The sequence below is a fragment of the Heterodontus francisci genome, chromosome 3, assembly GCF_036365525.1.
Source record: "Heterodontus francisci isolate sHetFra1 chromosome 3, sHetFra1.hap1, whole genome shotgun sequence".
Taxonomy (NCBI): domain Eukaryota; kingdom Metazoa; phylum Chordata; class Chondrichthyes; order Heterodontiformes; family Heterodontidae; genus Heterodontus; species Heterodontus francisci.
Window position 1 is genome coordinate 62076773 of NC_090373.1, and position 18011 is coordinate 62094783.

General features: G+C 43.5%; 1 protein-coding gene across 1 annotated transcript in view; it reads left to right on the forward strand.

Moving 5' to 3' along the window:
• The window catches only part of greb1 (growth regulating estrogen receptor binding 1), a 375097-nt gene that overhangs the window by 355554 nt on the left and 1532 nt on the right, over positions 1–18011 (forward strand). The window contains exons 30-33 of the mRNA XM_068017603.1: positions 656–883; positions 6113–6248; positions 14220–14420; positions 16118–16256. Of these exons, the coding sequence (XP_067873704.1) occupies positions 656–883; positions 6113–6248; positions 14220–14420; positions 16118–16256 (704 nt within the window). The remainder of the gene's footprint in view (positions 1–655; positions 884–6112; positions 6249–14219; positions 14421–16117; positions 16257–18011) is intronic.

Here is an 18011-nt window from a genome sequence, read left to right on the forward strand (position 1 = left end):
CCAATTTGTACACGGCAATGTCACAAAAACAGCAGTCAAATAAAGGATCAGATAATCTGATTTTAGTGGTATTGAGAGATAAGTGTTGTCTGGAACATGAGGCAGAGCTCCCTGTACTACTTTGAATAGTGCTGTGGGATCTTTGACATCCACCTATGAAAGCAGATGGGACCTCAGATTGTCGTCTCATCTGAAAAATGGCACCTCTGACACTGCAACCTTCCCTCAATACTGCACTGAAGTGCGAGTCTCTGGAGTGGGGCTTGGACCTTCAAATTGTGATCAAAAGTAACACATCTTAATAGGGAAACCCTCTTGAGAAATTCTAATCATGTTCAAGAACTAGCAAAAGAACTTGAGAGGATTTGTGTGGGAATTAATGACCTGATTATGAAAAAATTAAAGAAAATTATAGCTCCAGCTATTTAATTAACTACTACAAAAGAGTCGCCAATTTGAACAAATTATTATAGTTAAGCAGTTGACTATTTGAATCTACAAAAATTTAATTTCAACAGAAATGTTTTCCTTCAGCAAATCGGAACATTTTCATGCACATACTGTAACGCTCTTGCCTCCTGTCCCTCTTGATTGGTTACCCTCATTATAAATAGAAGAACTGACTGCACCTTATTTGCCCTTTTTCATTGTCCAGTGTACCTGCTGAACAATACGTCTCAGAGAGGAATGTTTCTTTGAAGCATGTACTTCAGCATATTGAGACAACTGCTCAAATCCCACACTATGCCCTTTGTGGGGTCCGGAAGTGGTCCAGTAAAGTAAGCAGTCCGTACCTTGCCGAGCCTTTCTCCCGCTGTCATCTACATGATTTCTTGCTGCTAAATGTGGACTTGACTCAAAATGTGCAGTACAATCAGAACAGGTAAGTTGACTGATGTTGAAACTTATTCGGTTTTTGAGACATTAACACAGATTTATTCGCTAAATTTTGTACCTTACAAAGTTCAATGTCCTCAATTCATTAAGGTCAAAGGGAATCACTCTCAATAAGGTTGAATTTGCAGTATAATAATTTGGGTTTTAAGAAACGTTGGTAACACCATTTCATTATTTCATTCCAAAATGCAAAAGGAAATATATGCCAGCAGATTAGGGCATCCTTAGTGGTGCTTCATGAATGAATGTATATGCAGGCCATACATCTGCTTCTGCAGAAATGACTGTAGCTACAGAGAAATTCTGTGACATTCATTGGTAGTCAAAACTAATCTAAGCTCTAATGAAATACCATTTGTAATTACAGCATATTTAGGTAGGCATCTTTGTTTTGTGTAAGTCAAAACATGTACATGACATCTCAGGGGTAATAAGTTTCTTAAACTGGTAGGCACCCTTCCAAGATATCTTCTGTATCTGTTATTGGGAGCCACATATGAATTCACAGAATATGAGGCAAGTAGTTACGGCTGACCACCTCCAGGCGCGTATCCATTGTCTCTCGAGATAAGGAGGCCCAAAAAGGAGTTACGGCTGAGTACAAAGGAAAACTAGAGCCTGTCTACACTGGCTGGGGCAATGCTTGTCCATGTGTTTCCTAACATCCTAAATGAGCGGCAGGAAGTGGAGCTTGCAGCAAACACTAAAGAAAGTCAGAGATAGGAAGTCTTGCTGTTGAGGACTAAATGCCCAGTGCCACTTTTCTTGGAGAATAGCAAACCCAAGATACCTGTTTCTTTCACTTTTGTTACGGCAGGTGAGAAATGGGTCTAGGGGTTCCCTCTCAGCCTTTTCCTGGTTTGACCGTAACAGGGTTTAATTTTTAAAACATCGTGTTTTAGCTTCACCTCAGTGAATCCTTGTTCACTGCTCTCCAATGGTAGTGGCAAAGAAATCAACCAGACAGGTTTTCTTAGATTTAAACAAGAAAGGTGTAAGTTTATTAACCTTAAAACTCTAATTCAGTTAAAACTACAATGAATACGCTAGCATGCATACGCGATAAACACACACGCAAATAGAGACATAAGAGGAGAAAGAATAAAGGGGAAAAGTTTGAAGCAAGAGCTGGAGTTCATTTACTATCTTTTGAATTCGATGTAAAGTCTTTGATTGCAGTTAAATCTTACTGTTTTGTTGAGGCCCAGTGCACGCTTTCAAACTTGTTTCGATGTAGGAGTCTTCTCTCTTGAGGGTTAAGTGGCTTCAGTGGATCTGGAAATTCATGAGAGAGAGAGAGAGAGAGCCAGGGAGAGACCTTCCTTCTCTTTTGTCTTCAAATTGCAGTCTCTCTCTTCGAACTGCTTTCAAAAACCCTGGGCCAGCAGTTTGGTCATGTGACTAGGTTTCTCAACGAACTCTCCTGTGTTTTTTTTTGGATTCTCCATCTTAGCAGGCACCCTCAGTGGGGGGGAGGGGGCGGTGACAGAGGGGGGTTGGAATGCTGGCTTGTTACACATTCAATGTCTGGTGATCAAATCCATTTGGGTTAATTGGATCAGGGAGCAGTTCCATTGTCTCCTCCAGGCAACTATCTCTTAGAATGCAAATGTTTCCAGCCATTGCTGTGATCTAGTTAAACAAGTCATCTTTTCAGTCCAGCAACAGTTTAAAATTAATATTTCATACGACGAAATTAATATGCCTCATTTGTGGCAGCTGAGGCCTTCATGACACTTTCAAAACATGGTCTTTAGTAGCAGAAGGATCTGTAGCCCTAATTTAGTGAGTCCCAACACAGCTGGCAGGACTTTGCACTCAATTAGTGAGGGTTGCAAAATTGGACCTAGAAGGTTACGTATTCAAGTTCTGGCTGATCAGATCTTGCAAAGGCCATTTTTTGAGGCCTATGATTCACTCATGTAGGCCTCAATAAAATACATAAATATTTGTTAAAACAGTCTGGCCTCAATTTTAGAAGTTTCAATAGATCTTCCAACCACCAATGTCAAGGGTGCGTGTCTGGAAAACTTCCTGGTTACCCTGAGAATACCACCTACTACACCATTATAAGGCCTTAGCGGAAGTCTTGCCAATGGGTTTGATTACCTTAAGCAGAAACTCAGCTGAATCCATTGGCAGCCAAATTGGGGGGAAAAGATATTCTTCTTGGGTGCTTCTCAAGTGCCTCTCCATTCCAAGAGTGGCATCAAGCCACTGTGAATTTCCAGGCCTCTTTCAAGGTGGATACTGCTAGTGTACCTTTGCAGGCACTGGTGGCCTGCTCCAACCATGTAACCTCACCTCTGGGAGATTGGATGGAGTTTGAGTCATTGCATATGGACTGCTGGGAATACTGGTTTACCAATCTGCTACCACTGGAGTCGTGATATCAGAACATCGGTCCCATACAGAACGGTTAGTTTGTCTGACAAAAGCATTGAGAAAACTGCATACTTTACGATTGATCTCATAGTGAAGTGTTAAAAAGAATTCATGTATTGCAAAATGAAAAGGCTGTGGATTACAGTATTTACAAAACTTTAGATCCATCTCATTGTGGAGTTCAGTTTATTCTCAAGTACTGCCAGTACTAATCCAAATGATTAATCCATTCAGGTCCATTCAGTAATTATTGTGGCTTTTTGTTTATCTCTGGGATGGTCACCTGGCAGATGAATATTATTCCCTATCGTTACGTGAACTTAGAGTGAAAATTTGGGCGGGGGGAAAGTGGAATTAGAGCTCTAATTTACAGTCTTTCTGGTAACAATTGAACTTTCCTACTATTTGAGCGATCAGGCAACTAAACTCTTAGTGATAACCTTAATAATAAATAATTGTGGATTTCTTGGTTATCTCCTAGATCCTTATTCAATCATAGGAATTTCAGATTACTTAGCAGGTTAAGGGTAGCTCTGGGTACAATTACTTTGAATATTGTTATGTATTGTCTGTATTAGTTTATTGATTTGAATTCTTTAATTCAGGATTATTTGTTTCTGTGGTCTCTGCAAGGCACAGAAATAATCATTTTCCTTCTGGAAGAAGACAGTTTGAAATAATGCATCTGGGTCTTGGTTTCTGTTAAAACAAATGGTGGTTTTTAATATACTTATGGATTGAATGCAGAGATATTGGGGTGTGCTTGTTCTTTAGTATCTTTGATGGCTCTCCAATTCTCTCGGATTTCTATTGTGGACAAATATGCGATACCATTGTCAAAGAATGGTTGTTATCCCATTTAATTATGAGAAATGCAGTCCTTTGTGAATAGGCCATGTTCAGTATTAAGCCAATGAGTAAGTCTGGCTCAAAAGTTAGAAGAGAGGATATTAGTTTGGTTCTGTGTCACTTGGTCACCACATAAGGGGGGGACATTTTAACTCCCTGTGGCCAACGGAAGCAGAGTGGTAGATTTACCACCACAATCCCGCTCCTTCAGCATATTTCCTGGGACCTTCGGCTGGGTGGCTGACACACCAGCAGTCCAATGACACATGTTGGACTCTGACGCCATTTTAATTGCCCACTGGGTGGAGCATCTGCTCAAGAAAACAGCAGAAGAGGCTCAAAAAGCTAAGTGATAAAATTAATTTTGTGGAGCCCAGAGGTGCAGGAGAACTCCTCCAGGCTCCACAGGAATAATGTGGCTTGTTACAGTCCTAGGTTCCCCTCGGCCTCCCGGCTCTCCTACCTTTTTGTGACTGGTTCTGCCTCCGGGTCACTTGATATTCTTGGCCTGAAGCTGTTGAGATGCATCGAGAAATCCATTTAGAAACATAGAAAATAGGAGCAGGAGTAGGCCATTTGGCCCTTCAAGCCTGCTCCGCCATTCATTATGATCATGGCTGATCATCCAACTCAGTAACCTGTTCCCGCTTTTGCCCCATACTCTTTGATCCCATTAGACCCAAGAGCTATACCTAACTCCTTCTTGAAAACATACAATGTTTTGGCCTCAACTGCTTTCTGTGGTAGCGAATTCCACAGGTTCACCACTCTCTGGGTGAAGAAATCTCTCCTCATCTCAGTCCTGAAAGGTTTATCCTTAGATTATGACCCCTAGTTCTGGACTCCCCCACCATCGGGAACATCCTTCCTGCATCTACCCTGTCAAGTCCTGTTAGAATTTTATAGGTTTCTATGAGATCCCCCCTCACTCTTCTGAACTCCAGCGAATATAATCCCAACCGACTCAATCTCTGCTCATACGTCAGTCCTGCCATCCCAGGAATCAGTCCGGTAAACCTTCGCTGCACTCCCTCTATAGCAAGAACATCCTTCCTCAGATAAGGAGACCAAGACTGCACACAATATTCCAGGTTTGGCCTCACCAAGGCCCTGTATAATTGCAGCAAGACATCCCTGCTCCTGTACTTGAATCCTCAAAATCCTCGAATGCCCAAAGCCTACCGCATGTACATTTTAATGAGGTCTGGCCCTTGGAATGGGCTGAGATTGTTGAATGACCATCTAATAGTTAAAATCTACACTGAAAAGTGTTCAGCCATTTTCATAGGTTTATATATTTGGATAGGTAGCTCAAGGAGAAACCTTTATTAGTTTGATGTATTGTGAAGGATGCAATTATGCTAACTACTGTTTACTTACCTACTTTATTTAAATCTCTTGATTTATAGCATGAGTCTCAGTCTGATCCAATTTATATTCCCTGCAAAGATATAATCACATAGTAGCAATGTAATACATTTCCAGTAAGCCTGCATGCAGAGACAAGACATTCTCTGTTCAATCCCTGTGTCTCATTATTGTTTACCTAGACATTAGCCAAGTAAAGGCACATCCTGTATCATGGGGACACAAGGTCCACTTATGGGAGTGATCAGTGACATTGAAGCTAGGTGGAATATATATAAATGGTGAATTGTCACCTACCGCTCATTTTTAACGATAATTTTACTGCCTCAGTGCCCCATTCTATTGCATCAGGGCCACTGTGCCCCTGTATAGGACACTGAAATAGGGAACTCTTCATTGGCGAATCACAAGGGAAACTGTATGATCAGTTGCACACTAACAAAGTTATGAACATGCCAGTGCACCAAATCTCAGTTTGCATTTGTGATGTTTTCTTTGTTTACTACAGTCTAAAATATAGCAACTTGGAATTAGTTGGCTGACAGTTCAAGGAAAAGTGTTCCTTGTAATTTTTCTGCTAACAAAAAATTCATGTGTTTATACCTTCTTTCAGATTTACCTGTGATGATGTGGATTTCAACCTTCGGGTCCATAGTGCTGGTCTTCTTATCTGTCGTTTTAACTGCTTCAGTGTTATGAAGAAACAAATTGCCATCGGGGGGCACAGAACTTTCCTTATTAAGTCAAAGGTACTATTAAAAGAACATGACAAAATGTGCTGTTCTCCACAACCTTAAAAGTTGTCCAACCTTGAGATCTGGTAGCACCACTACATTAATCATTGTGTTCCATAATTATCTTTTTGCCACTGAATCTATGGATAAATGGATGGCTGTATTGAGGAGTTGAACATTTTCCATTTTCGTTGCCAATGTTGACACTATGGACGCCCAAATAATATATAGAATGGATTAGGAACAAATTAAGACCCATGTGCTCTGCCCTAACACTGTGTCTTTATCTAATTTAAGCAGAAGACTAGATTGATACAGATAAAAAGCCATTCACTCCATCATGGCTCATTCATCCGAAATAAACAAAAAGAAATCCTGCATCACATCATCTACCTGTTGAATGAATCCAATGCTCAACCACTATTGTGCTATTGTAAAACTTTTATTTCCATATAAACTATTCTTGTGACTTGTGCAAGATTGTTAATTTAGTGCCAATCAGTATGAACTATGGGGCCATTGATAGGTTGCTTGACGCTTGTCATGCTGCTGTGCATCTGTTCCGGGCAATCCATTTAAACAGGTGCTAAGGCCTGCTGTGAGACATAGTGCAATATAAATCAGTGGTAAAGTGCCTGTGCTGCTGAGGGCCTGCACACCAGGCTTGTGTGAGGTTTATATATGCCTCAGGGAACTTAAAAAGTTAATGAGGTCTTTACCCCATATTAAGCAGCCATTGGATGATCAGTCTGTGCAACTATGCTCATTGCTCTTCCTTAAAAGGGAGTCTGCTTGGTCATTGCATGGAGCATCAGACCATTTACCCAGCAATTTACTTATTAATTTCATGACTTCCTTGCCTTTCACTACTGCAGATGTTCACATGTTTTTAGAGCTGCAGCCCAGTTATTATCTGTGGGATTTAAATGAGGGAACTGTAATAGTGCTTTGCCTGACTTCGACTTATTGGTATCCTGATGACGTTTCAACCCTACCTGCTGGTCCTGGTACTGGAAGGTCAGGATCAGAGGAGGCATGCAATGGACCCTGATAAAGGTGTGCAAAATTATCTTTGCCTTGCCGAGAGGCTTTGTCATGGAGCAGGCAAGAAAAGACAGACAACAGCAACCAGTAGTACAAAATAAAAGAACACTTGTCTTCAAATAGAACCAGTCGTTCAGCAAGAGTCATAAGGCTTAAAAAAAGAATATATTTAATTAAGTGCCTGAAACATTTATGCATGGCAGTCATTTGCACATATGCCCTGTATGCTTCCCAAATAAAGCTTTACCTCCATTAATCCCAGCTGAGCAAAACCAATGAATACAACAGCTTTTCCCTCCAACTTACTTAATCTAACTCATACCAAAAGAATTGTCAGGACTCTTTACAGTATCAGTCACCCCAACTTTAAATAACCCTTCCATGTATCTGTTGCATGTGTATTCAGTGTGCTTTGCCCTTATCAAAAGTATAAATGTGATGCTTCCATATATGTTGTCTACTGTTTAATTATGAACTCATTTTAAATGTTTCTCCAGTGAAAAGAGGAAGTGAGATGGATAGCTGCAGGGCATCAATGGTGAGGATAGAGGTGGTGTACCATCTTATTGTGGTGGCTTAGTTGATGTCTCTGCTATTACAGTTACCACAGTTAGCCATCCAGTGAGCTGTGCAGCCCATGTGTATCATTTAAGTATAGTACCTGGGTAAAACAGATGTGACTTTGCTCAGAGTGACATCTCTGTCATCTGTGCCAGCTCCTGCCATTCTTCTGATGCTGGGTACTTCCTAAATATGGCCAGCAATCAGTATTGGAGCAGACCGCTGAGCAGGTATGAGGTTGTACCCTGCATTATCTGATTACACAATATAGTAAATGCAGAGAAAAGAGACTTTTTTTCATTCGTTCTCGGGATATGGGCATTGCTAGAAAGGCTAGCATTTATTGACTATTTGTCCTTCAGAGGCTGTTGGTAGGCTTTTTTCTATTGGTTTGATAGAAATAAGTGGCTTGTTAGGTCACTTCAGACAGCAGTTTATTGTCAATCACATTGCAATGGGACTGAAGTCACAAATAGGCTAGATAAAGTAAGAATGTCAGGTTTCTTTCCCTAAAGGAAATTAGCAAAATTAGCAAAGTTGGATTTTTACAACGATCTAGCAGCTTCATTTTCACTTTTACTAGTAACAGCATATTTTTTTAAACTGAATCCAAATTCTCAAACTGCCCTGTTTGAGAAACTCGCATTCTGCGCTGGTGTCTGACACTGTAGAAGTGGTTGACTCCGATTCTTTGGATTATAGTCCAGTAACATAACCAATTTGGAACTAGTGGTCACTGCATCCCCAGCCATAGTATTCATTATGTAAGTTATTGTGAAGCTTCATACCTCAACCAAGTAGAGTTCTACTGCAAAGGGCCCTGGAATGATGATGCACTCCATGACAGTCTGCAGCTCAGTGAAGCGAAAGTAAAGCATTCCACCAATCCCTATTGTGGGCTCGTCTATAGATGCCCCCACAGCTTGACCGCAGCAATAACTAATTGCTTTTATATGGCACCTTGAACTTCACAGTGGCGTAATCAGGCAAAAATGGATGCTGAGCTAAAGAAGTAGATATCAGGAAGGGTGACTAGAAACTTGTTTGAAGAGGCAGGTTTTAAGGAGACACTTGACAGAGGAGAGACAGAGTGGTTTAGGGAGGAAATTCAAGAGCATGGGACCTAGGTGGCTGAAGACATGGTTGCCAATTGTGGGGCAAAGGGCCAGGGAATGACCAAAAGGTTCTGGGGGTGAGGGGGTTGCGATTTGTAGGGCTGGAGGAGGTTATGAGTTACTGATAGTAAGTTTTGAATTCCTGGCTCAACTGCTGTCTTGAGTTGACCCTCTGACTAGTAGGCAGCCGCTCCATCAAATCAGTCTGCACTTCTTCCTGTGCGCTCCTGCCTTGCGTTTCATCAATTGCTCCGTCTGCAACTAACTGCTCCAGGCATGGGAGTGCCTTCAGGTGCCTAATACTGTAGGAGTGGCTGACACAGGGAGCTGTGAGGCACCGGGTTGCAATTGCTCATTAGGCTCTGTTAGGAACTACAAGAGCTGAAGAACAAAGTTTAGATATGAAGTAACTTGAAAAAGTAGCTACATGGTAAGATAGTCCTGTGTGTGGTATTGCAGTGCAGAGCTAAAGAATGAAAAACAGAGGATAGTTGTAATATTGGCTTTGGGGAAGGCGTTTGACCACCCCCTCTTCCATTGCCTTTATTGCTTCCATTCACGGAATCTCTCATCATGTGGTCATGAGTTGTACATTAGGTCAAGCTGGCCCCTCTACAGTCTGTGGGCCAGTGGCAGGTGAACAATTGGTGGCCCATGCTGCCGCAATCTGCACAAGTGCTGACACCAGTTTTAAAGGGCTTCCAGCCCTGCTCAGAGAATGCAGAGTTTCCCCCGTTTTGCCCAACCCCCACTACACTAACAATAAATGTTTGGCCTGTTTCCCCCCTCCTCCCCCAATATACTAAAAGTGCAGAGTTGACCCCTCTCCTCCCCACCCTCCCCACAACTGCACAAAGTGCAGAGGTCAGCCTTTCCCCGCCACACTAAAAATGCAGAATTGACCCCGTGCCCCCCACTACAGTAAAAATGCTCTGGTTCCCCCCTTCCCCACCTTGGTGATGCCAGTTTTCTCTGGACAGGAAAGTGAAGGCGCAAGTGCCGTCCATCACGCTGAAGATCTGGATCCGATGATAAGATCACGGGATATTGGATTTAAATGTATGCACAAAGTTAATTTCAATAGTTATAGTTGGGTGCTGTCACCGAGTGGCGGGGGGACTGCCACGGAGCCTTGCCGCTGCTGGGTAGATTGGGCCAGGCAATCCCTGTGTCGGGCTCCGGGGCTGCGATCTTCCAGCCCCATCCAAGCACTGAGCCCGACATTGGGAACTCAACAAAATTCAGCCCTGCACGTGCTGGCATCTGTTATCTGCCACTTTCTCCTGAAAGTAGGTAGGAAAGCGATATATATTGGAAAGAAGAATCTGAGCAATGTGTTACACCCAAATATCCAGACCAGCAAGCACCTTATGTGAGTCTGTGAAGATACCTTGTATTGGCAGTGTGCTTGCCACAGATAATGGGCCACAGACATACAGTGCCATGGCAGCAATACATGATTTCCTGGTTAAAAAGTGGACATTTGGAAATTATTCTCATATTTGCCAGAGTGTCATGTATTCTTCCTTAATTATGTCACCTGTTACGACCTCAGTTGAGACCGTTCTCTTTAAAATAAGAGATATGAGCTCCCCAGACCGATTAACGAATTACATGACAAGATTTCACGTTTTAAGACTTTTACTATAACAACTAAACTAAAAAAAAATTAACTAAACAGTACTCAGTAAGTAGCTAATACACTAAATTAATGAGAAAGGTATTTCCCATGTACTTATTAACACATTCAAACCCACACTACATTTCTAAGTTACAGTGTTCTCATTGAAAAGATATCCTTGCAGTTAGAAGAGTCATACTCCTCCTGGTTGCAATGGTTTGGATCTCCCAGTGTCCTTCTCAAAACCAATGTCCTCTTCACTCAGTTCTTCCGAGCACATTCGACAGATCTTCTGTTAATAAGGCAATCTCTTGTGATCTGAGAGCAGCTATTTTTCTCTCTTGCTCTCTCTTTTGGCTGTATAGCTCTGCTTTCTGGTCTTCCTTTCTTCCTTTCAGCTTCCCAACTTAGGAAAGCCTGTTGAATTTACCCAGATCAAAAGTCAATAGCTGTTTGCCTTTTACAATTCTCTGAGACCATAAATCTAACCATAGCAAAACCACTTGGGCCTTCCTTTGTTTCCAGGTGTTAACAACTGCAACTCGAATTTGCATTTTAGAGCCCCTGGCTCTCTGTTTATCTGGGAGAGTGAAACCCATTGTCCTTTAGGTGTTACAAACTTGCACCCTGCTTTTAAAAATACTTTGATCTGGGTTCCTTGTTTTCATGGTAACCCTGACCCCCGGGCTTATCACTGGGCAGAATTGGTATGAGGTCACATGTCTCCTCCAAATATCCATTTTACACTGCATTAAGATTCATTTTTAAAAACATAACCATACTACAAAGTCCAGCGTTCATAATACACTCAAAATTTTAACTGAAGTTCTGCTAACGCATCTTGTAAGGCAATATTACAAAATAATGCAAAATATGAGGACACTTGTCAAGCTTCCTGAGGCAAGCACATTTCTCCCCCAGTTGCTCTCAGGTTTGGTCTACAAGAGAGATGGCAATCATTGGGCTGAAATTTGTGCCCATGGGTCCTGGCATCAGGTTGTAATGGCAGGGGGAATCCCACCTCGGCCAGCTGGAGCCCACCCCAGAGCGATTCTATGGCATTGGAGAATTAACAGCATGGCGGCGGGATCCCCGTCCCTTTAAAGACGGGGATCCCGTCTCCAAGATCTGCCGGCCAGTCAGAGGGCTGGCAGATGGGCAGTATCAGCAGCACCACCGTGAGCAGTGGCTACTGCAGGTACTGCAAGAGACCTTGGACCCAGGGCCGGCGCTAGAGCCCGCATCTAAGATAAGTGAGGCGGGGTTGCTGGGGCCAGACAGGCAGACCCCAGTGGGGGAGGGTGGGCGTTTAATGCAGGGGATAGTGGGGGGGGGTGTTCAGGTTGGTGCAGGTTTTCCTGGCAGGTCCCTCCATGGGCCACAGATTGCCCACAGAGGAGGGCCTCCCACCCCCGTCCACAGGGAAGTTGCTTCGTTTTCCTGAAAGACATCCCCGTGTGATGGAGACCCCCTCTCTGTCGCTGTTTAAATCCCAGTGGTGGCAGGAAGAGGCCCTTAAGTGGCCGTTAATCGATCACTTAAGGGCCTCAATTGGCCTCAGGGCAGGAAGGCCCTCGTCGGCCTATCCCGCCCCCGACAACATTGCATTGTGACAGGCCCTCCGCCCCCCACCACCCGTTGCAATTCTGTGGGTGCCCCCAGTCTCCGAACCCATCACAGGAGAGCCCATAAAATTCAGGCCATTATTTCAACCTGCTGCTTTCACATGCGTTTAAATCCTCTGAAGAAGGAATTTTCCTCCACACAAGATCAGGGGGCAGGTTGTTCAACCTTGCCCGTCTAAGAGCGAAGTCCAAAGTACGGAAAGTCCTCATCAGAGAACTCCTCTTTGCTGACGACGCTGCTTTAACATCTCACACTGAAGAGTGCCTGCAGAGTCTCATCGACAGGTTTGCGTCTGCTTGCAATGAATTTGGCCTAACCATCAGCCTCAAGAAAACGAACATCATGGGGCAGGACGTCAGAAATGCTCCATCCATCAATATTGGCGACCACACTCTGGAAGTGGTTCAAGAGTTCACCTACCTAGGCTCAACTATCACCAGTAACCTGTCTCTAGATGCAGAAATCAACAAGCGCGTGGGTAAGGCTTCCACTGCTATGTCCAGACTGGCCAAGAGAGTGTGGGAAAATGGCGCACTGACACGGAACACAAAAGTCCGAGTGTATCAGGCCTGTGTCCTCAGTACCTTGCTCTACGGCAGCGAGGCCTGGACAACGTATGCCAGCCAAGAGCGACGTCTCAATTCATTCCATCTTCGCTGCCTTCGGAGAATACTTGGCATCAGGTGGCAGGACTATATCTCCAACACAGAAGTCCTTGAAGCGGCCAACACCCCCAGCTTATACACACTACTGAGTCAGCGGCGCTTGAGATGGCTTGGCCATGTGAGCCGCATGGAAGATGGCAGGATCCCCAAAGACACATTGTACAGCGAGCTCGCCACTGGTATCAGACCCACCGGCCGTCCATGTCTCCGCTATAAAGACGTCTGCAAACGCAACATGAAATCGTGTGACATTGATCACAAGTCGTGGGAGTCAGTTGCCAGCATTCGCCAGAGCTGGCGGGCAGCCATAAAGACAGGGCTAAATTGTGGCGAGTCGAAGAGACTTAGTAGTTGGCAGGAAAAAAGACAGAGGCGCAAGGGGAGAGCCAACTGTGCAACAGCCCCGACAAACAAATTTCTCAGCAGCACCTGTGGAAGAGCCTGTCACTCCAGAATTGGCCTTTATAGGCACTCCAGGCGCTGCTTCACAAACCACTGACCACCTCCAGGCGCATATCCATTGTCTCTCGAGATAAAGAGGCCCAAAGAAGATTTCAACCACCTCCAACTGGACAGTTTCGGTACTGGTCTTCACCAGAGGGTGGCCCTTAGCTCCCAAAACGACCAACCTTTTTTGCAAGACATTCTTCAAACAGTGCCTCCAAAGCTGTTTTGTTAAATGGAATCATTGTGCGGCATGGACTTGCTACAGTCACTTCTCTCACTTCAGAAACAAGGTGGCTTTACAATGATCAGGAGCTTTTTGAAACTGTTGGTGCCTGGTAGTCTGCCCCTTTTCCCCATTCAGAGTGTACCCATGCATTCTGCGCCAGGACTACTGATCCTGTCCAAATGAGTTGACCTTGCATTGTAGCATGAGGCCAGCTTTCTGCATCACAGACGAGTGCAGTGCCCAAAGAGCATCAGCTCTAATGCCACAATGCAAAACTGCATTACTGGACCCCATAGGTTTTGCTCAGTTCTTGTAGGCGCTAGAAAGCGGATAGAGTCTGTCCAAACTCATCTCAGTTTACAGCTGTCGGAGTGTGGGGGTCTCTCAGCTCATCAGTCAGAATTGGACTGAAGCCCACATTCCAGATGCAGATAGACATTGTGTTAATCCACTGAAGCCACCAATCCAGTTTGTGTTTTTCACATTTCCATTATTCACTTGACCATTAGAACCTGCGATCAATGCCACTCCCAATTCCTTATTTTAGCATCTCATTCAAAGAATAGAATGCTTATCACACTGTTCTTTTTCATGTATATTGTCTAGAAACCTTGTGAAAGAAAAACTCTCAAGCATATTATCTTTTGATGACAACACTGAATATGTTTGTATTTGTTACAGGTCCCTGATGTACCAATGTCCATTTCCCCATCTCAGTATATCTGTGCTCCAGACAGCAAACATACATTTTTAGCTGCACCAGCCCAATTACTGCTAGAAAAGTATCTGCAACACACAAGTAACCATCTTTTTCCATTGTCTGTAAGGAACTACAGTCATCCAGTGCTGTCAGTAGACTGTTATCTCAACCTAGGACAAGAGGTATGGTGCTAATATCAGAAAATGTATACACTATCTGTCATTAATAATGGGATTAAACAATGAGGATTTTGAAAGAAAGGTGAAACGAGGTGAGATGGGTAAAGGAGGAGAAGCCACCAGAGGATTGGTGGGAGAGACCAAAGTGTGACTAGTGATGAGAGATAATGTGGCAGTTTGGATGGGACAGATGGTGGAAGGTATAGCGAGGTGGGGAGGTTTCAGTAAGGGGCAAGGTGTCGTCATCTATGTGCCAAGTTTCAGTTAAAGCTGGGATGTTAATGCAATCATTCACAATGTTTGTTGGTGTCAAGAGCCTTGTTTATGAATGAACAGATATTCCTGAGGAAAATGTGGAGGGGGCATTGATTGCTGATCCATTGGCAGAGTCTAAGGTGCAGTGGTGGACGGAGTGAGTACAATGGGAAGGAGGTGGTGAAGTTGGCTTGCAGCAGCCACACTGAATTGGATAATCAACAAGAGAGGAGCATGGGGTTGTTGCTTGTAAGTAGGCAACAATGGATGGCTTACTGTGAAGCAAAAAATGCCTCTCATTGAAGCAAAAGTGGGAGTATAACAGCAGCTACGGTGGTGTCCATTTTGAGTTTGAGGGATGTGGCAATAGAATTGGCTTTCCCTTCCTAATTCTTGGCTGCAAGGATTGTGTGCCTTATGAGAGCAAACTATTTCATCAACTGGTGGGGAACCATCATTTCTTTTCAAGCAGTCTCCAAATTGCAGTGCACCATCGACTGTGGTCGTGAAAATTTACTCAACTGAAATGAGCAAATGTGAAACTAATGTGGGGTTGGAGTGGATAGGCGGGCACAAGACATCATGTGAGATCTTGCCATAAAATGATATACCATTATAGACACACATGTTTTGTTTGCAGTATACACAATTTTTGTGTCTATTTGAGCAACCTGCTCCTGTCATATCCCACTGTGTTGTACAGAATTTGCATAAAGCTGATTTTATTTTTTAACTACTGGATTAAGGATTTATAGTCAAGTTCTTCCAGAAGAACAAAAGGTGTTTTACATTCATTTGTGTCTATAACTACTTAAATAGTGCGTGGGAAAACAACTATGGATAGAAGTATGATCAGATGAACAACTTATCTCAAACTCAGTTTACATGCAGCCTAATTCAAAGTGACCGCTGGAGGCTGGCACCAAAAGAGTAAGTTTTAAAAAAAAAACTTACCTGAATGTGGAACAGGAAAGAACAGGAGTGCCTCCCCCACCTCCTCTCCCAATCACCTACCTCCTGTCTCAATCATTTCCCCCTTCTCCTGATCACCATTGACTTCCCTCACTCTGGATCACCTTCACTTTTCTCTTAGGACCAAACTGAGGGCTGCTACCAGTGATGCAGCAGTATAAAATTTAAAACTGCTTTGCAAGTCAGCTGCACGGGGAAGCACAGACTAATTTAAATAAGGCTGAAGACCCAATATTGAGTGTGTCTCAGGCTCACCCATTTGGGTGCAAGGGATCATTCCCTGCTCCCGCACGCAGGCAATATCCAATTTCACTCCCAATTTTATAGGTAGGCAAGAAAAGAAATCTGCCATGTTCAAGATTGTATTTGTTCCTATCTGAAACTCATTATTTGAATCAATTACTTTATTTTAAAGCGTAAAGTAAAAGATTTCAAAATGTCATGACATTTACAATCTTTTTTTAATATTTCAGATCACTGTTTGCTTTGTGAGTTCTCGTCCTCATTCTTTAAATATAAACACCTCTGGCCTTACTTTCAGTGGACTCCTTCTGTATCTCTGTGACTCATTTGTCACAGCTAGTATTTTGAAAAAATTCCACTTTCTGAAAGGTAAGGCTATTTTTTATTAATCTTTTCTATTCTGGTCTTTTTGCTTTGAAACGTCAGTGCTTTTTTTTCTCTTTTTGTGGTAATATATTTTGAAAGGACTTTCAGAGATATTGGCGAAAATTTTATAAGTATAAGTGGTTTGGGGGTGCGGTGGATGTTAAAATTCTAAAAAATCTCAAACTCTCCCCTATCTGCCCAGTTCCATTTTAATGGAGAGGAGATGGAGGGCCGGGCAACTATCCCACTCCCAGAAGGTGGATTGGTCATTTAAATAGTTTGAGGCTGCTTGCCTCATATTTAACCTATCTTCCAGATTTAACTCTAGCTGGTCAGATTTCCTGGGCCTCTGAAAACCTGACAGCTAAAAGTGGGGTGAGGATTGCTTTGTGAAAGAGATAAGTGCCTTTACAGATTGTGGGGCAGAAGGAGTAGGAGTGCTTCGTCCTGTCCTCCCAAGCCATACTGCCTCCAGCCTTGCCCCTTCCGTGATTGCACCATTGTGGATTGGGTAACAGCAGAAAACAGAGAGTAGGAATAAATGGGTCATTCTCAGGTTGGCAGGCTGTGACCAATGGGTACCGCAAAGATCAATGGTTGTGCCCCAGCTGTTCACAATCTATATCAATGGTTTGGATGTGGGGACCAATTGTAATATTTCCTAGTTTGCGGATGACACAAAACTTGGTGGAATGTGAGTTGTGAGGAGGATGCAAAGAGGCTTCAAGGGGATTTGGACAGACGTACTGAATGAGTGTGGCAAGAATATGGCAGATGGAATATAATGTGGATAAGTGTGAGGTTATCCACTTTGGTAGGAGGAACGGAGGTGCAGAGTATTTCTTAAATGGTGAGAGACTGGAAAGTGTTGATGTCCAAAGGGATCTAGGTGTCCTTGTTTATAAGTCACTGAAAGCTGGCTTGCAGGTGCAACAAGCAATTAGGAAGGCAAATGGTATGATGGCCTTTATTGCAAGAAAATTTTAGTGCAGAAGCAAAAAAGTCTTGCTTCAATTGTGTAAAGCATTGGTGAGGCCGCACCTGGAATATTGTGTGCAGTTTTGGTCCCCTTGCCTGAGGAAGGATATACTTGCTGTAGAGGGAGTGCAGCGGAGGTTCACCAGATTTATTCCTGGGATGATGGGATTGTGTTGTGAGGAGAGATTGAGGAGATGGGGCCTGTATTCTCTGGAGTTTAGAAGAATGAGAGGCAATCTCATAGAAACTTACAAAATTCTTAAAGGGATAGGCAGGGTAGATGCGGTCTAGAACCAGGGGACACAATCTCAGAATAAAGGGCAAGCCATTTAGAACAGAGATGGGGAAGAACTTTTTCACTCAGAGGGTGGTGAACCTTTGGAATTCTCTGCCCCAGAGGGTGGTGGAAGCTCAGCCATTGAGTAAGTTCAAGACAGATAGATTTCTAGTTGCTAATGACATCAAGGGATATGGGGATAGTGCGGGAATACGATGTTGAGGTAGACGATCAGCCATGATCTAGAATGATGGAGCAGATTCAAAGGGCTGAATGGCCTACTCCTGCTCCTATGTTCCTACCCCCCACCCTTGAGTATCAAAGCCTCATTCCATCCACCCCAAGATCTGGATGCCTCCATGTTACCAGTAACCTACCTGCAGGGTCCTGACCTAAAGACTGGGAGAAATTGCACAGAGGCAGCAATGGGCCAACCACAGGTGCAGGCTGCAACATATGGGGATCAGCAGGCATAGATGTTCTGCAGGTAAAAGCGATGCATT